The sequence below is a fragment of the Carcharhinus amblyrhynchos genome, chromosome 19 (genome assembly GCF_965287045.1).
Source record: "Carcharhinus amblyrhynchos chromosome 19, sCarAmb.v2.hapA, whole genome shotgun sequence".
Lineage (NCBI taxonomy): Eukaryota > Metazoa > Chordata > Chondrichthyes > Carcharhiniformes > Carcharhinidae > Carcharhinus > Carcharhinus amblyrhynchos.
The window spans coordinates 3,589,716-3,608,369 of record NC_137342.1 but is presented as its reverse complement, the minus strand read 5'-3'; the positions used below and the strand labels follow the sequence as shown (position 1 = coordinate 3,608,369).

General features: G+C 48.0%; 1 protein-coding gene across 1 annotated transcript in view; it reads right to left on the bottom strand.

Moving 5' to 3' along the window:
- Positions 1-904: 904 nt before the first annotated feature.
- ntn4 (netrin 4) overlaps positions 905-18,654 on the bottom strand; it is a 54,738-nt gene continuing 36,988 nt past the window's right edge. Inside the window, exons 7-10 of the mRNA XM_080207135.1 lie at positions 17,645-17,778; positions 11,627-11,695; positions 5,084-5,254; positions 905-1,753 (exon numbers count right to left, since the gene is read on the bottom strand). Coding sequence (XP_080063261.1) covers positions 1,587-1,753; positions 5,084-5,254; positions 11,627-11,695; positions 17,645-17,778 — 541 coding nt within the window. The 3' untranslated portion in view covers positions 905-1,586. The remainder of the gene's footprint in view (positions 1,754-5,083; positions 5,255-11,626; positions 11,696-17,644; positions 17,779-18,654) is intronic.

Sequence of the window (18,654 nt, the reverse complement as noted above, 5' to 3'; positions counted from 1 at the left end):
ATTGGTTCCACTGGTCGGCACAACATCGAGGGTCGAAGGACCTGTACTGCGCTGTAATGTTCTGTGTTCAATCTATCTCACAGGTGCATCTGCCCATGACAGTTTTGGTCACCACACAATTCTTTAGAGACAAAGTCCCATCACATAGATATATAGTAGACACCCAGGTCATGTTGTGAGGCTAAATGGGATAGATTTCGAGCAGATTGAATAACTAAAAAACTGGGCATCCATGTGGGCCATCAGCAGCAGTAGAATTTTACTCAACCACAATCTGTAACCTCACGGCCCAGCATATCCCCCACTCTACCATTACCATCAACCCTGGTTCAATGGAGAGTGCAGGAGGGCGTGCCAGGAGCAGCACCAGGCACAGCTAAAAATGAGGGGTCAACCTGGTGAAGCCACAACACAGGACCGTATGATGCATGCCAAACAGCAGCGACTGATAAGCAATCCCACACACATACAGAGTGCTGCGTTCAGCTTAGTGTTACTCACTGCGTATTCAGTCTAAAAGGACACACTCACACGTCTTCAAGCAGTGACTTAAAGTTGAATTTAGTCACTTGTTTCTTCTGCTCTACTCCCTCAGCAATTGTGACGAAGCATTGAGATCCTAAACAGCAGTTTTGGGGGGGGTGCACAGTGGTTAGCACTGCTGCCTCAGGGACCCGGGTTCAATTCCAGCTTCGGGTCACTGTCCATATGAGACGAGAGGAGATGCTGCCAGCAATATAAAACCCAGCCTCCTCCTCCCAGGGCTGAATACTCCTCAGTTCCAAACCCTGTCCCACCTGAAGCTACAGGCAGGATGTCCCCAGGATAAGAATGATATTTTAGGGCCAATAATTTACAGTTGAATGGAGCAGAGAGGATTCGGTGAGTGTATAGTTTGGTCAATTTTATTGTGTAAATTTAGAAGTAAAAAATAAATGGCAAAACGTCAATTTTTGCAAATCCACAGGACTGCTAAGTGCATTTCTATACATTACCATTCCAAACCTACACATCATATCGTCGTGTAACACTGCAAATTTCCCTTTTAAGGTCCAGTGCATAAGGTGTAAGACTACATAAGACTATCAGTTGTTTGCAGAAAACCGTGAATGTTCGACGCTGGGTACGTGGAGACTCAAAATCAGTCCAAGGATGCGTTCTGAGCACACCGGTTCTGTCAAACTATCTGGAGTGTTCAGCTTCACTCGTTCTCAGGATCGATATCATCAGGTCCAAACCATCCGATGGACTTTCTTTCGTGGGCTAGTAAATGCAGAAAGCTTTCTCCAAGCTTTTGGGTTCAGTGTCTTTGACAGTGTTGCGGAGTGGGGGGTGGGGGGAGAGGTGTAACAGATCTCCTGTCACCCGTAACTCATTAACTTTTCAAGCTGTGTATGTCATAATCTCCCCCCCATTCTGAACCGGTCAGCTCATAAAGTGCGTTATTACACATTAAAGAAGCAAGTGTTTTCCTTTTTAGAAAGAAAATAATTCAACCGGGCGAGGGAGATGCGCAACCGTTCTAAGTTTTGAGCGTAACTCACTCCCTTAGAGACTCCCTTAAGACAGAGACCTGCTCAATACCGTCAGGAAACATTGGGCGACCACCCTGGACGTGGCTCGCACTTGGCTCTCAGGATGTGAGACATCCTCCGGCCTAGCTCCGGTCTCCACGCCTGGACCAGGCTCTTCATGTTGATGATCAGCCGCCCACTGTGAACGTCCTCCTGCCCCGCCACGAGGTACGTTGTACCTGTTGAAGAGTGAACGAGGTGGATCAGTGCAACACTCATCACTGGAAGAATGATTCAAGCACATCTTTGGGGGAGTTTGGGGGGGGCGGGGGGCGTGATATATTAGCGAGGATAGAACAAAGAACAACACAGCATGGGAAAGAGGCCCTTTGGCCCAACGAGCCCACCATTTTAACATTATGAGTGCCCTCCTCTACCCATGACCCTTACCTACGCCTATTGGGGAAGATTGAGGGAAGACTAATTTAGGGACAATTTGTTACACCAATCAGCCTAAGAGCACATTTTTGGGATCATAGAACCCTACAGTGCAGAAAGAGGCCCTTCGAGTCTGCACCGAACACAATCCCACCCAGGCCCTACCCCCATATATTATACCCACTAATCCCTCTAACCTACGTATCCTCAGACATTAAGGGGCAATTTCTTAGCACGGCCAATCAACCTAACCCGCACATCTTTGGACTGTGGGAGGAAACCGGAGCACCCGGAGGAAACCCACGCAAGCACGGGGAGAATGCGCAAACTCCCGCAGACACTGGCCCAAATCCATGTATCTGCACAGCAAACAGTGATAGTCACTGAGCTGTCGTGTTGCCCGTCAGTTGGTCCAGTTTAAGCGTACACTAACGACGTGAAGCACTAGACAACTCTCAAAGCAACATCCAAGAGCAGCCCTCGTACAACCCACCGCGTGTATGCCCCTTGTTGGCCAACAAGGCGGACCGAATCACCTGTGATAGAGGATTGACTAACAGAGAGTTGGGAGAAATGGATCATTTACAAGTTGGTGAACTAGTGGAGTGCCACAGTGCTGTGACCTCAGCTATTGAAGACTCGGATGAAGGGATCAAGAGTAATGTCAGCAGATTTGCTGAATATACAAAGTTGTGAGGAGGATACAAAGAGTTTGCAAAGGGATATAAGCAGGTTAAATGAACTGGCAAAAAAAAAACCTGGCAGATGGAGGATAACGTAGGAAAATACAAGGATTGTATGGGGTCATGGGGCTGGGCAGAATGGGCTTGTCTAGCTGGCCAGACAACTGGTTTCAGTGGGTCTACCTCCACACCCTGAGAAACCAGAGTGCGTTTTTCCTTGGCTTTATCCTCTCTGTCAACTTTTGTAAAGCTTCTGTTCACATTTATACGAACATTTCAACCTGTCACATTTGTGCCAGCTCTTGGTGTGAGGGTGTAATAGCAGCATGACAGTTTACGTAGACAGTTCCCATTATAGAAATATGGATTTGGAAATCAGAAACTAAAGTCAGGATGTTTGAATGGCAGATGGAGTTTAATTCAGATTAATGCGAGGTGATGCATTTTGGTAGATCAAACCAGGGCAGGACTTAGAGTTTAGAAGAATGAGGGGAGATCTCATTGAGACGTATAAGATGATGAATGGGATGGATAGGATAGAGGTGGAGAGACTCTTCCCACTCAGAAAGGACGGTAGGACTAGGGTGCACAGCCTCAAGATAAAGGGGGGGGGGGGGCGGTTTAGAACGGAGTTGAGGAGGAACTTCTTCACTCAAAGGGTGGTGAATCTCTGGAATTCTCTGCCCGTTGAAGTGGTGGAGGCTACCTCGCTAAATATTTTTAAGACGCGGGTTGATGGGTTTTTGATAAGAGAGGGGATTAAGGGTTATGGGGAGAGGGCAGGAATGTGGAACTGAGCCACGACAGATCAGCCATGATCTTATTGAATGGTGGGGTAGGCTCGAAGGGCTGGATGGCCTACTCCTGCTCCTATTTCTTATGTTCTTATATTCTTATTAATGGTAGGGCGTTGGGGAGAGTTACAGAACAAAGAGATCTAGGGGTACATGTTCATAGCTCCTTGAAAGTGGAGTCACAGGTGGACAGAGTGGTGAAGAAGGCATTCTGCATGCTTGGTTTCATTGGTCAGAACATTGAATACAGGAGTTGGGACTCAGGAGTTGAAGTTGTACAAGACATTGGTAAGGCCACACTTGGAATACTGTGTCCAATTCTGGTCACCCTATTATAGAAAGGATATTATTAAACTAGAAAGAGTGCAGAAAAGATTTACTAGGATGCTACTGGGACTTGATGGATTGAGTTGTAAGGACAGGCTGGATAGACTGGGACTTTTTTCTCTGGAGCGTAGGAGGCTGAGGGGTGATCTTATAGAGGTCTATAAAATAATGAGGGGCACAGATCCGCTAGATAGTCAATATCTTTTCCCCAAAGGTAGAGGAGTCTAAAACCATAGGTTTAAGGTGAGAGGGGAGAGATACAAAAGGGTCCAGAGGGGCAATTTTTTCACACAGAGGGTGGTGAGTGTCTGGAACAAGCTGTCAGTAGTAGTAGTAAAGTTTTGTCTTTTAAAAAGCATTAAGATAGTTATATGGGTACGATGGGTATAGAGGGACATGGGCCAAATGCGGGCAATTGGGATTAGCTTCGTGGTTTAAAAAAAGGGCATGAAAATTTGGTAAAATTGGGCGTGAAGTGAGTTGCGTGATCCGCGCCCACCTCCACGCCACGTCCCCGCTTACCAAGGCCTGAAAATGGCCACAATCGAGACCATACCTGAAACGGCCAGTTGAATGTATTTGATGCATTTAAATTGACTTAATGGGCTGCACGCCCAACTTTATCAGCACTTTCCCATCTTATCACCGCGTTCACCAACCCGGAATCATCTCGCAACAGACATACTCCATATAAATCCAATTTGGGCACTCCGTCAGTGAGGCCGATGGCTCTCTGCTTGAGATCGGTGGGTGGGGGTGGAGGGGTCCTCTGCCTGTCTGCCTGAGATCAGTGAGGGGAAAGAGGGGTCCGTTGCCACTCTGCCTGAGATCAGTGAGGGGAAAGAGGGGTTCGCTGCCACTCTGCTTGAGAGTACAACCCTTTGAATCTAGTATCGTACTGGGAAATCTACACTGCATCCTTTACAATGTAACCTTCCTAAGGTGTGGGCCCAGAGCTGGACACAGTTACTCCAGATGGGGCCTGACTGAGGTGCAACTGGACCATCTCTCCCTTCTGCTCTTGCTAAACCTACCTCCTTGAGATAAAGGCCAACATTTCATTAAGCTTTTAGATTTTGGTTTAGATGCATTAGATTTTAGTGGATGTTTATGGGGACGCCTTTGCTCTGTCACCGTTCCTAGCCTCTCACCATTGCGACAGGAATGGTTGTTGGGGCAGTGAGGAGACATTCCTTTATCACTATCGACTCCAAAGGCTGATGACACTGCAGCTCTGATCGACACTGGGGGTTAGGCTGGGCAATGAATATTCAGCAGGAGGATGATACGTTTGCGTTGTGTGGTCTGTGGTTGATATGCTTCTTACCAGGGTTTAGGACGGGGCAGGTACAGCCCCGGTTAGTCCAGGACTCCGGGTACAATACCCGCTTGCCCCGGTGAATCTTTAACTTGGTCAGTTTCAGCACCTTCTTGACCTCCACGTTGACCTCTGCGTGCGAACCTTTGTCATGAGCCGAGAGAACCTTTACTTTCAGAACTGAGGCAATGAAAGGAGAGGAAGAGACAATCATTTATCCGACTCATCCTGACCGGAAAGGACAGTTACATGTTTCAGAGTTCCGCGCGCGAGGTGTACCGGAATACACTGGAATAACTTCAGAGCACGAGGTTCAAAGGGTGACTTAAGAAAGTAATTAATTAATTACTCTTCCTAATGATTCCTGATATCCATTATTCATAGAACCCTACAATGCAGAAAGAGGCCCTTCGGCCCATCGAGTTTGCACCGACCACAATCCCACCCAGGCCCTACCCCCATATCCCACCCACTAATCCCTCTAACCTACGCATCCCAGGACACTAAGGGACAATATCTTACCATGGCCAATCATCCTAACCCGCACATCTTTGGAGGAAACCGGAGCACCCAGAGGAAACCCACGCAGATACAAGGAGAATGTGCAAACTCCACACAGATGGTGACCCTGAGCCGGGAATCGAACCCAGGACCCTGGAGCTGCGAAGCAGCAGTGCTAACCCACTGTGCTACCATGCCTGAGTTATTCCTGATACAATTCATGCTATTTAAGAATGAAAGTGTGGATATTGATATTTTAGGATGGCACAGTGGACTTTCACTGACCCCATCTCCCTCAGAGATCTTCCCTCCACAGCCTCCAACGTCATAGACTCCCAACCCCAGACAGCCCCTTTCTAACTCCTTCCCAAAATCCACAAATAGGACTGTCCCGGTCGGCCCATCATGTCAGCCTGTTCCTGCCCCGCTGAACTCGCTTCTTCCAATCTTGACTCCATCCTCTCTCTCCTCTAATCCCGTCCCTTTTTGACCTACTGATGCCCTACGTCATATCAACAACTCCAAGTTCCCTCGCCCAAACCGTTCCTTTTCTACCGTGTATATCCCAATCCTACTACATCTCCATTCCCCACCAGGATAGCCTCAGCACTCTCTTCCTTGAACAGAGAAATCCGCATCCAGCACTTACTCTCCTCCATCTGGCTGAACTCATTCTCTCACTCAACAATTTCTCCTTTCAAAAAAGAGAAGGGTCGTCTACACTCAAAACATTAGCTCTGTTCTCTCTCTCTCCATAGATGCTGGCAGACCCGCTGAGGTTTTCCACAATTTTGTTTCCGATTCCAGCATCTGAAGCAATTTGATTTTATCCCTTTGTAGCTTTCTTACGTCCGCTTCACAATTTACTTTTACCCATCTGTGGAAGCTATTGAGAGGGTGCAGAGGATGTTGCCTGGATTGGGAGACATGCCTTATGAAGATAGGTTGAGGGAGCTCGGTCTCCTCCCTGGAGAGACGAAGGTTGAGAGGCGACCTGATAGAGGTTTATAAAATGTTGAGAGGAATAGATAGGGTGGATTCTCGGAGGCTATTTCCCAGGGCTGAAATGGTCGCTACGAGAGGACACAGGTTTAAGGTGCTGGGGAGCAGGTACAGAGGAGATGTTAGGGGTAAGTTTTTCACTCAGAGGGTGGTGAGTGAGTGGAATCAGCTGCCGTCGGTGGTGGAGGAGGCGAACTCGCTGGGGTCTTCTAAAAGACTTCTGGATGAGTATATGGGATTTAATGGGATTGGGAGTTACAAATAGTTCTATGGCCTGGTAGGTATGGATATGATTGGCGCAACTTGTGGGCCGAAGGGCCTGTTTGTGCTGTAGTGTTCTCTGTTCTATCTCTGTGTTGTATCTCTGTAGTGTTCTCTGTTCTATCTCTGTATCCACATCATGACTATCTCTGTGTTGTCAGCAAATTTAGCAACCGTACCCTCAACCCCAGTCAGGGTACGGTTGAGGCCCCCCAGCACGGCACGGATTGTCATTCCTAATCTGGCCAGTTTAATAATTAAATAGCTAAAAATAAAACATAAACTCCTGAACATTTACAAACCAGTATTCATTTCTACTAATATTAATCGATCTAAAATGAAATCGAATGATTAACATCTCCAGGGTTAGAATCTGGTTTTGGAATGCTGGAAAACTCGAGCAGATTTTTTCAGTCTTTTCGATGCCAAAACTCACAGGGTCAGCTTATATAAGAGGGTGACTTTCACACGGGTGTATACGGCAGCTGTAAAGAATAGCGTGTGGTTGTTCTGTTTGCAAGTTCACTGCAGCAGTCTGGGCAAGTTATCCAAGCGTCGACGAGATTCTTCCAAACACAAAACTGAAGCAAATTCTGTCACACCGTACTCACGGGAACTCTCTGGGTATCTCATTAATGGGAAATGATGGGAAAATCGGAATCAGAAAATCTTTCAGTCTTGCTGAATTCCGTCAGGAACATCAAACAGATTTTATCGGCGCTTTGCACTTTTGAAAACATCATTCCATAATGTTTTGATCGAAGAGTCTTTTTCCGACCAAACAAGCAACGATTTTTTTCTTTTTGAAAGAATTGTAGCTGAGTTTTCTCCCATCGAACCCTACAGTGCAGAAAGAGGCCCTTCGGCCCATCGAGTCTGCACTGACTACTATCCCACCCAGGCCCTACCCCCCATATTATCATAGGATCGTTGGCCATGCTAAAGTTGCCCCTTAGTGTCCTATCAACCTAACCCACACATCTTTTGGACTCTGGGAGGAAACCCACGCAGACACGAGGAGAATGTGCAAACTCCACACAGACGGTGACCCGAGCCGGGAATCGAACCCAGGTCCCTGGAGCTGTGAAGCAGCAGTGCTGACCCACTGTGCTACCATGCCGCCCACAAACTACAGCACAGAAACAGGCCCTTTGGCCCTTCTTGGCTGTGCCCAACCATTTTTCTGTCTAGTCCCACTGACCTGTGCCTGGACCATATCCCTCCACATCCATGTACCTGTCCAAGATTTTCTTAAATGTTAAAAGTGAGCCCCCTGTCCATTCAAATTGCGGCGATAGGCTGGAGATTGTTATTTGTACCTGACCCTAAAGACCTGCTCGCCCAAAGCACCAGAACTCGAATGCTTCAAATTTTAAATTCCTATCCTTGTGTTTGAATCTCATCGTGGACTCACCCCCTTCCCTCATCTCCGTAACCTCCTCTAGCTCCACCATCCCCGGACCCCACTCCCACCACACTGCCCCACACCCGGGCTCTCTGTGTTCCTTCCACTGCGTCTGTCTTCCTGCCTCTATCACTGATGGCTGTATCTACATCAGCCAAGGTCTAAAGCTCTGGAATTCCCTCCCTAAACTTCTCCCCGTCCCTATGGCCTCCTTTAAGATAATAGAGCGTAGCAAAGCTACAGCACACACAGCCCCTTCAGCTCACAAGTTGCGCCGATCATATCCCTACCTACTAGGCTTACCTATAACCCTCAAGTGAGGAAAGGCTGAGGGACTTGAGGTTATTTTCATTAAAGAGAAGGTCACGAGGTGACCTAATTGAGGCATACAAGATAATCAGAGGGTTAGATAGGATGGACAGTGAGAGCCTTTTTCCTCGGATGGTAATGGCTAACATGAGGGGACATAGCTTTAAATTGAGGGGTGGTAATTATAGGACGGATGTCAGAGGTAGGTTCTTTACTCAGAGGATAGTAAGGGCATGGAATGCCCTGCCTGCAGCAGTTGTGGACTCGCCAACTTTAAGGGTGTTCAAATGGTCAGTGGATAGGCATATGGATAACATTGGAATAGTTTAGGTTAGAGGGTCATTAGATTGGTTCCACTGGTCGGCGCAACATCAAGGGCCGAAGGGCCTGTACTGCGCTGTAATGTTCTATGTTCAATCCTATTAAATCCCATGTACTCATCCAGAAGTCTCTTAAAAGACCCTATCAAATTTGCCTCCACCACCACCGACGGCAGCTGATTCCACTCACCCAGCACCCTCTGAGTGAAAAACTTACCCCTGACATCTCCTCTGTACCTACTCCCCAGCACCTTAAACCTGTGTCCTCTCGTAGCGACCATTTCAGCCCTGGGAAATAGCCTCTGAGAATCCACACTATCTATTCCTCTCAACATTTTATAAACCTCTATCAGGTCGCCTCTCAACCTTCGTCTCTCTAAGGAGAAAGAACGAGCTCTCTCAACCTATCCTCATAAGGCATGCCTCCCAATCCAGGCAACATCCTTGTAAATCTCCTCTGCGCCCTTTCAATAGCTTCCACATCCTTCCTGTAATGAGACGACCAGAACTGCGCACAGTACTCCAAGTGGGGTCTGACAAGGGTCTTATAAAGTTGCAGCATTACCTCCCGACTCCTAAACTCAATCCCTCGATTAATGAAGGCCAGTACACCATACGCCTTCTTGCCCACATCCTCCACCTGCGAGGCCGATTTAAGAGTCCTATGGACCCGGACCTCAAGATCCTTCTGATCTTCCACACTGCTAACAGTCTTACCCTTAATATTATATTCCATCATCCCACTGGACCTGCCAAAATGGACCGCTACACATTTATCCGGGTTGAATTCCATCTGCCACTTCTCTGCCTAGTCTAGTATCCTATCTATGTCCCGCTGCAACTCCTGACATCCCTCCAGACTACCCACAACACCACCGACCTTCGTGTCATCGGCGAACTTACCAACCCATCCCTCCACTTCCTCATCCAGGTCATTTATAAAAAAATCACAAACTTTCAAACCTTCCGCTTTGACCAAAGTCTTAGTCAGCACAATGACAGTGCAGATGGAGGCCACTCGGCCCATTGAGCCTGCACCCATGACAATCTCACCCAGGCCCTATCCCCGTAACTCCACGTATTTACCCTCCTAAACTCCCTGATGCTAAGGGTCAATTTACTATGGTCAACCAACCTAACCCATTGGAGTGTGGGAGGAAACCTGAGCACCCGGAGGAAACCCACGCAGACATGGGCAGAATGTGCAGACTCCACACAGACAGTGACCCGAGGCAGGAATCGAACCCGGGTCCCTAGCCCTGTGAGGCAGCAGTGCTAACCACTGTGCCACCGTGCCGCCCCCACTTGTATCCTTTGGTAAAACATCCATCAACTCCACGATCAAAACCTTGGGACAGCACAGTGGCAAGGTGGTCAGCGCTGCTGTGTCTCCAACACCAAGACCCAGGTTCAATTCCGGCCTCGGGTTACTGTCTGTGTGGAGTTTGCACATTCTCCCCGTGTCTGCGTGGGTTTCCTCCGGGTGCTCCGGTTTCCTTCCACAGTCTGAAGTTGTGTCGGTTAGGTACACAGGGTTACACAGGGCAGAGGGGAGGGCCTGGGCTGGACGCGCTTTCAGAGAGTTGAAGACAAGTGTCTCCATAACTCACCAAATGTACACTTCATACTGCAGACACGATGGGCTGAATGGCCTCTTTGCACTGCACAGACTCTACGATTCTAAGTGCCTTGGAATGTTTTGTCACCTGTTCATGGTGCTATATAAATGCAATTTAATGCTCTTGACTGCTGGGCAGACTTTGTGTTAAACTTCACAATTCCAACCCCTCCCGCCAGGTGGGTCTCCGCCAAATCTCCGTTCACTGCGGCGGGACTGGAGAATCTCGCTGACGGGAAATTTTCTGGTCCAAATTCTTTGTTATCAGCGGGCTGGAGGAGGGAGCGATTGCCGCAGAGACGTTCAGGACATAAAAGGAAGCCAATTACAGCAAACCTAATCCTGGTGCCCCCGTCAAACTGACCGGAGATTGGCAAAGTGGGGTAAACAAGGGGAGAAGGTTGGCTAATGAAACCTGGACCAGGCAAAGCAGAGTTTCCAGCTCACCTCACTCCCAGAATGCCCTGTGTGTCTACGATATGTCAAGCTCAAAATTGGGCAAATGGTTCGGCAAAAATGGTTTCTTCACACGTGGCTTATGATCGAGCCTATGCTATGCCAGGGCAACTGGTGTGGAGTGGCACTCAAACCTCAAGATGCCATCCTTGGGAATGGGGTCACCCGCAGATCTTGGTGACTCGGCAGAGTATCGTTGCCTCTGGCAGACCCGAGGTACGATAGACACGGCAAGGAGCCTGAGCCTGCCCGGAGGTGTCCATGTTCTGTCTGGAGCTGAGGGAGTGCCAGCTATCTTCAGCCTTAAAACAAAAACGCCCAGCCTGGTAACCCAGAACTCCCAGCGCGCCTGCATTCGACCCATCACAAAACCCAGGCGCTCTCCCGGAAAACTGCAGCCGGCGAGAGTTCAGCTGTGACCTGGGAAGGACAAACAGTGGCCGGGATTCTCCCATCCTGCTCGCAATTTTAGCGAGTGGGTTACGGTCAGTGTGAAACCAATTGACAGTGAGGCGTGAATTTCCAGCTATTACACCAGCGTGGGCTGGAGAATTCCACCCAGCCGGGTAGGGAACGTTCCCCCAGACACTTTCCCCAAAGACAAGCTTTCCCTGCAACTCCTGTGGAGAGCAGCTTCTGTATCTTAAATCTCGAGGACTGATTAATGAGACATAACTCACCGTATGTATACTTCATACTGCAGAACCCTTTGGGATTTCTCAAGATCTGATTCCTGCACTCACACTTTCCTGAAAGGAAAACAGTTACAAATGGGAGCTGGCAGGGAAAAGCATTCCGTTTATTAACGCTTAAAATCACCTGGAAACGCTTTACAAAACCTCGTCCACAATTTTCGTGAGGTGGGTAGGATGCTATTGGCGACACATATGCTTTTAACGTAACTTCATTTGTCACAAGTAGGTGTACATTCACACTGCAATGAAGTTACTGTGAAAATCCCCATACTCGATTACTAAAACGTCAAAGACCTGCGGTATGCAAGTGTCCACATGCATTAAAGTACTTTATCCAGCTGCTATTTTCCCCAATATTGGTATTTTCATTGAGGCAGGTAGGCTCCTGAGAGCTGGGACCCACCTCATAACCCCTCTGCAGTAAGTTACTGACCCTGGTTTGGCTGTCGGTGCTGGAAGAGAGAAAAGGCAGATATTGGCTGCTGGGTTCAGAGCCTCTCAATTCAGGACAGTAAGTAGAAGTAAAGTTTATTTATTAGTCACAAGTAAGGCTTACATTAACACCGCAATGAAGTTGCTGTGAAAATCTCCTAGTCGCCACACTCCGGCGCCTGTTTGGGTACACCGAGGGAGAATTTACTCCCAATTCACTTACTCTGCACATCTTTGGACTGTGGGAGGAAACCGGAGCATCCGGAGGAAACCCATGCAGACACGAGGAGAATGTACAAACTCCGCACAGACAATGACCCAAGCTGGGAATCGAACCTGGGTCCTTGGTGCTGCCATCCACTCTATCCAGGCCTTTCATTATTCCATAAGTTTCAATGAGATTCCACCACCCTTATCTTTCTAAACTCCATTGAATACAGATCCAGAGTCCTCAGACACTCCCTCAAGCTTATCATTCCTGGGATCATACTCATAAACCTTCTCTGGGCCCTCTCCAAGGCCAGCGTATCCTTCCTTAGATACAGCGTCCAGAATTGCTCACAATATTCTAAGTGTGACCTGACCAGAGCCTTACAAAGCCTCAGCCGTACATCCCTGCTCTTGTATTGCGGTCCTTTCCAAATGCTAATGTTGCATTTTCGTTTCTCGGCCTTTTGGCTAGTATCGGCATGCTTGAAGGCATTAGGTTACATTTTAGCTTCATTTGACGCAATTTTTTTAAAGCGACATCTCGGCCTTTTGGCTAAGCTGCAAATGAGATCAAGTCTTGGAGGAGGAGGTACACCTGCTCCAATCAGCTTGCAACATGTAGATCAAGCCCAAGACAGGAGGTGAGAGCCCTGTCTTGTCAGGGGGGATCTTATAGAGATGTATGTTGTCTAGCGAGGGGCATACATGTGGTGAGTCATGCGAGGGCTGCTCTTGGATGTTTCGAGAGTTGCCTAGTGCTTCACATCGTTAGTGTACGCTTAAACTGGACCAGATGCTGGGCACCACGACAGCTCAGTGACTATCACTGTTTGCTGTGCAGATACATGGATTTGGGCCAGCGTCTGCGGGAGTTTCTCCCCGTGCTTACGTGGGTTTTCTCCGGGTGCTCCGGTTTCCTCCCACACCCCAAAGATGTGCTCTTAGGCTGACTGGTGTAACAAATTGTCCCTAAATTAGTCTCCCCTCAATCTGGTTTCCAATGTGGAGTGCCATAAGCGCAGACAAGGGTCATGGGTGGAAGACGGAACTCACAATGTTAAAATGGTGGCGCGGGCTCGTTGGGCCAAAGGGCCTGTTTCCCAGGCTGTGTTGTTCTTTGTAATAAGATAATGAAGGGGATGGATAGGGTAGAGGTAGAAAGATTCTTCCCACTTAGAAAGAATAGCAGGCCTCAAGATAAGAGGAGGGGCAGTTTAGAAGAACTTCTTCACTCAAGGGGTGGTGAATCTCTGGAATTCTCTGCCCATTGAAGTGGTGGAGGCTACCTCGCTGAATATATTTAAGTCACGGATAGATAGGTTTTTGACAGACAAGGGAATTAAGGGTTATGGGGAGAAAGCGGGAAAGCGGAACTGAGCCACTTCAGATCAGCCATGATCTTATTGAATGGCGGGGCAGGCTCGAAGGGCTAGATGGCCTACTCCTGCTCCTATTTCTTATGATTGGATTGAATTGGAATAAAGTATATTAAAAAAGAAATTTGCTTTCCTAACTACCAAATCAACCTGTAAACTCTTGAACCAGGACTCAAAAATCCCTCTGCGCTTCCGATTTCAGAATTCCCTCCCCATTTAGAAAACAGTCTATGCCTCTATTCTTCCTGCTTCCCCATGTTGTATTACATCTGCCTTTTCTTTGCCCACTCTCCTAATCTGTCCAAGTCCTTCTCCAGTCTCCCTGCCTCCTCTCTGCCTATGACAATTCATATCTTTTACTCACAACTGCGGTCATGTCCACCTCTGATGGCTTCAATGGAGAATTAAATAACACTGTGGAAAATGGGGGGATTTAGCTTCCAGCTGGATGGGATGGGGTAAAATGATTCCCAACCTAGGGAACTAAAGCCTGGCCCTGATTTCATTGTAAGAAGTCTGACAACACAAGGTTAAAGTCCAACCGATTTATTTGATAGTAAACTCACAAGCTTGAGGTTCCCCTCTTCTTCAGGTGAATGGAGAGTTCTGCCCTCAGACAGAGCATATAAAGCACAGACAGTTTACAGATCAGAATGTGAATCTTTACAACTAACCTGCTATTCAAGTCTTAAAGTGGTTGACAATGCGAGTGGAGAGAGCATTGAGCACAGGTTAAAGAGATGTGTATTGTCTCCAGACAGGACAGTAAGTGAGGTTTTGCGAACCCAGGCAAGTCATGGGAGTTACAGATAGTGCGACATGAACCCAAGATCCCTGTTGAGACCATTCATGTCGCACTATCTGTAATCCCCGTGACTTGCCTGGATTTGCAAAACCTCACTTACTGTACTGTCTGGAGACAATACACATCTCTTTAACCTGTGCCCACTACTCCTTCCACTCACTTGTTGGCCACTTTAAGACTTGAGTAGCAGGTTAGGTGTAAAGATTCGCATTCTAGTCAGTAATCTGTAAACTGTGTGTGCTGTTATATACTCTGAGGCCAGAACTCTCCATTCACCTGACGAAGAGGGAAACCTCGAAAGCTTGTGAGTTTACTATCAAATAAATCGGTTGGAATTAAACCTGGTGTAAAGACTTCTTACTGTGTGTACCCCAGTTCAACGCCGGCATCTCCACATCCTGATTTCATCAGCATTGAAAACCTGAGGACCTCACGTGGGATCCCAAATCACCCTCACTTTGTACTGAAGGACATCACACCATTTCCATAGAACCACAGAATTGCTACAGTGCGGAAAGAGTTGAGTCTGCACCAACTCTCTGAAAGAGCATCCCACTGAGACTACTCCCCCTACCCACACCCTGCTGCGACCACAACATCCCCTACACTTTCACCATCTCCAATCCACCTAACATACACATCTTTGGAGGAAAGCCAGAGTCTCAGTTCTCATCCACCCAGCTCGCTATCAATGCTACCCATTCAGCACACTAGATTGTGCCTGTTTGAACGGGACATTAAGCTCGGTAGTGCAGGGGGAACAAGGGGTGAGCCACAAAAAAGAACACAGCACAGGAAACAGGCCCTTCGGCCCTACAAGCCTGCGCCGCCCATTTTAACACTCAGTGAGTGCCTCATTCCAATCCTTCCTCTACCAATGACTTTTGTCTATGTCTCTTGGACTCCACAATAAAGGGGTGCAAATTTAGAGAATTATAAGTGTGCCAAATTAAGGGAGGTCTAATTTAGGGACAATTTGTTACACCAATCAGCCTAAAAGCACATTTTTGGGAGGAAACCGGAGAAAACCCACGCAAGCAAACTCCCATAGACACTGACCCAAGTCGGAGATCCGACCTGGGTCCCTGTATCTGCACAGCAAACAGTGATAGTCACTGAACTGTCGTGTTGCCCGTCAGTTGGTCCAGTTTAGGCGTACACTAACGGCTACTAGGTTGTATGGTTTTTTTTTCCAGAGCTTTTTCTTTGCGTGGAGGATGATTGATTCTTGGAGCAAGCTGGTGCTGTGAGTATGGACAGATTCCAGTGTCTGAGAAGGCGCTCGCTGAATTCCTCGCTGTTACTGGTGTGCAGAAGCTAGAGGGTGGAACAATGGCTTTCAATGGTCACCGTGACCTCCTGGAACCAGGTTTCATTGCCTTGTTTTTTTTAAAAAATCTGGTTCTTTCCCTCTCCCAGGAGACCTGGCAGCTGGGACAAAGGGAATACTCAGGTCTTTATAAGACCCTTGTCAGACCCCACTTGGAGTACTGTGCGCAGTTCTGGTCACCTCATTACAGGACGGATGTGGAAGCTATTGAAAGGGTGCAGAGGAGATTTACAAGGATGTTGCCTGGATTGGGAGGCATGCGTTCTGAAGATAGGTTGAGGGAGCTCGGTCTCTTCTCCCTGGAGAGACGAAGGTTGAGAGGTGACCTGATAGAGGTTTATAAAATGTTGAGAGGAATAGATAGGGTGAATTCTCGGAGGCTATTTCCCAGGGCTGAAATGGTCGCTACGAGAGGACACAGGTTTAAGGTGCTGGGGAGTAGGTACAGAGGAGATGTTAGGGGTAAGTTTTTCACTCAGAGGGTGGTGAGTGAGTGGAATCGGCTGCCGTCGGTGGTGGTAGAGGCGAACTCACTGGGGTCTTTTAAGAGACTTCTGGATGAGTACATGGGATTTAATGGGATTGAGGGCTATAGATAGACCTGGTAGGTAGGGATGTGTTCAGCGCAACTTGTGGGCCGAAGGGCCTGTTTGTGCTGTAGTGTTCTATGTTCTAATTGCGACAGTTAGTTACTCCATTGGCAGTTTGCAACAGGCTCAATGCAGCAGGCAATGGGTTCACTTTGTCTCTCTGTATGGTTGTGTGTGTCTGTTGTCCGTTATTTACACACACACACACACACACACACACACACACACACACACACACACACACACACACACGTTCCTGAACTGAGAGGCAGTGAACACATTGTGAGTTCAGGCCTCCACAACCAATGCTTGTCTTTTCCAATTCCCCATTCCGACATCCACAACCAAACCAAGGTCAGTAACTCTGGGCGCGGAGGTTATGAGATGCCTCCATACAGTGGTTAGCACTGCTGCTTCCCAGCTCCAGGGGACCTGGGTTCGATTCCCGGCTCGGGTCACTGTCTGTGCGGAGTTTGCACATTCTCCTCGTGTCTGCATGGGTTTCCTCCGGGTGCTCCGGTTTCCTCCCACAATCCAAAGATGTGTGGGTTAGGTTGATTGGCCATGCTAAGAAATTGCCTCTTAGTGTCCAGGGATGTGTAGGTTAGAGAGGATTAGTGGGTATAATATGGGCAGGGTTCAAATAATTCCCAGAAGATTCTGATAGGAGGAAAGACTTCTCAAACAACAGTTGGTTTTGGCCCAGAAGCAGGTTCGATAATAACATTCAGATAGGAATTAGATAAATACTTCAAACAGAACACATGTTACAGAGATAAGGGGAAAGAGCGGGGAGAGGGGGAGCCAATTAGATAGCTTTTTCAAAGAGCTAGCATAGAGCGAATGGATCGAATGGTCTTGGTTTTGTAAGGTCCTATGACAAACTGCAACATTTACCACTCAAACTCACAGAATGCAACTTGTGGCAATCTCACTTTGGGACAGCACAGTGGGTTAGCACTGCTGCCTCACAGCACCAGGGATCCGGGTTCGATTCCCGGCTTGGGTCACTGTCTGTGTAGAGACTGCACATTCTCCCCATGTCTGCGTGGGTTTTCTCCCACATTCTGGTTATAGGTGCGTCGGCCGCGCTACATTCTCCCTCAGCGTACCTGAACAGGCGCCGGAGTGTGGCGACTGGGGGATTTTCACAGTAACTTCATTGCAAGCTAAACGTAAGCCTACTAATAAATAAATAAAACAGTGAACTGGGAAACTGGGATCTTTGGTGAAGGTGGTTTGAAGAACGATATTCCTCACCTGAATGTCTAAGTGCAGAGAAACCCTGTTCATCCTCCCAGTTCCAGGTGAGTTCTCTCCCAGTCAGTGCAGAGGAAAGGACCTGGTTCTGTGTTCCGTCTGCAGGCTGGCGAAACCAGTTCATATCAGCAATGCTGGAAGGTTCAACGAAGAAATGTCAGCAGCTTGAAGGAAAATCAAATATTCCTCTCTGTTGTTCATGTTCTCTTCACGATGGCAATCCACTCCCCAAACAAACCTCCAGGATGTGTCCTTGGCAAAGTCTCTCCTGCTTTCAGCCTGACTGCAAACCCTGACCAGGGGAAGGGGCTTTGAACATCATCCACTCTGACTGGACTTTATCTCGAGTCCAGAGCCCCCCTCCCGACTCTCTGTCAAAAACCAAGATAGATTTCTGATAGACAAGGGAATTAAGGGTTATGGGGAGAAAGCGGGAAAGTGGAACTGATCCACTTCAGATCAGCCATGATCTTATTGAATGGCGGGGCAGGCTCGAAGGGCTAGATGGCCTACTCCTGCTCCTATTTCTTATGTTCTTAATGAAGCTGCTTTCAGATTTGCATTGGAAGCTACTTAAAACCCAACTTTACCACTTCCTGCTCTGGTTAGCTGCACAGTTTGGGGCTGAGGGGTGGGGGGGGTGTAATCCTTCCCCAATAGGGGGCCAGTGGTTTGGGGAAGTGTGTTTGAGAGATGGTGGTGGGGACGTACTAGTGTGGCAGACCCCAGGCTAAAGCTATTTGAGTTCACATGCCCATGCCTACTGCCAGTGGGTGAGGCGGGGGGGTGGCTTTGGGGGTGGTGATAGGCTCTGTGAGTTCCCTTTATGCTATAATACTTGATTAATGGGGAAACAGCCCCAATCCCGCCTCGCAGGAACCTGCATGCAAATGTAACCTATAGCCTGTGAAGAGAGACTGAATAGATTGGGTCTGTACTCGTTGGAGTTTAGAAGGATGAGGGGGGGATCTTATAGAGATGTATAAGATAATGAAAGGGATGGATAGGGT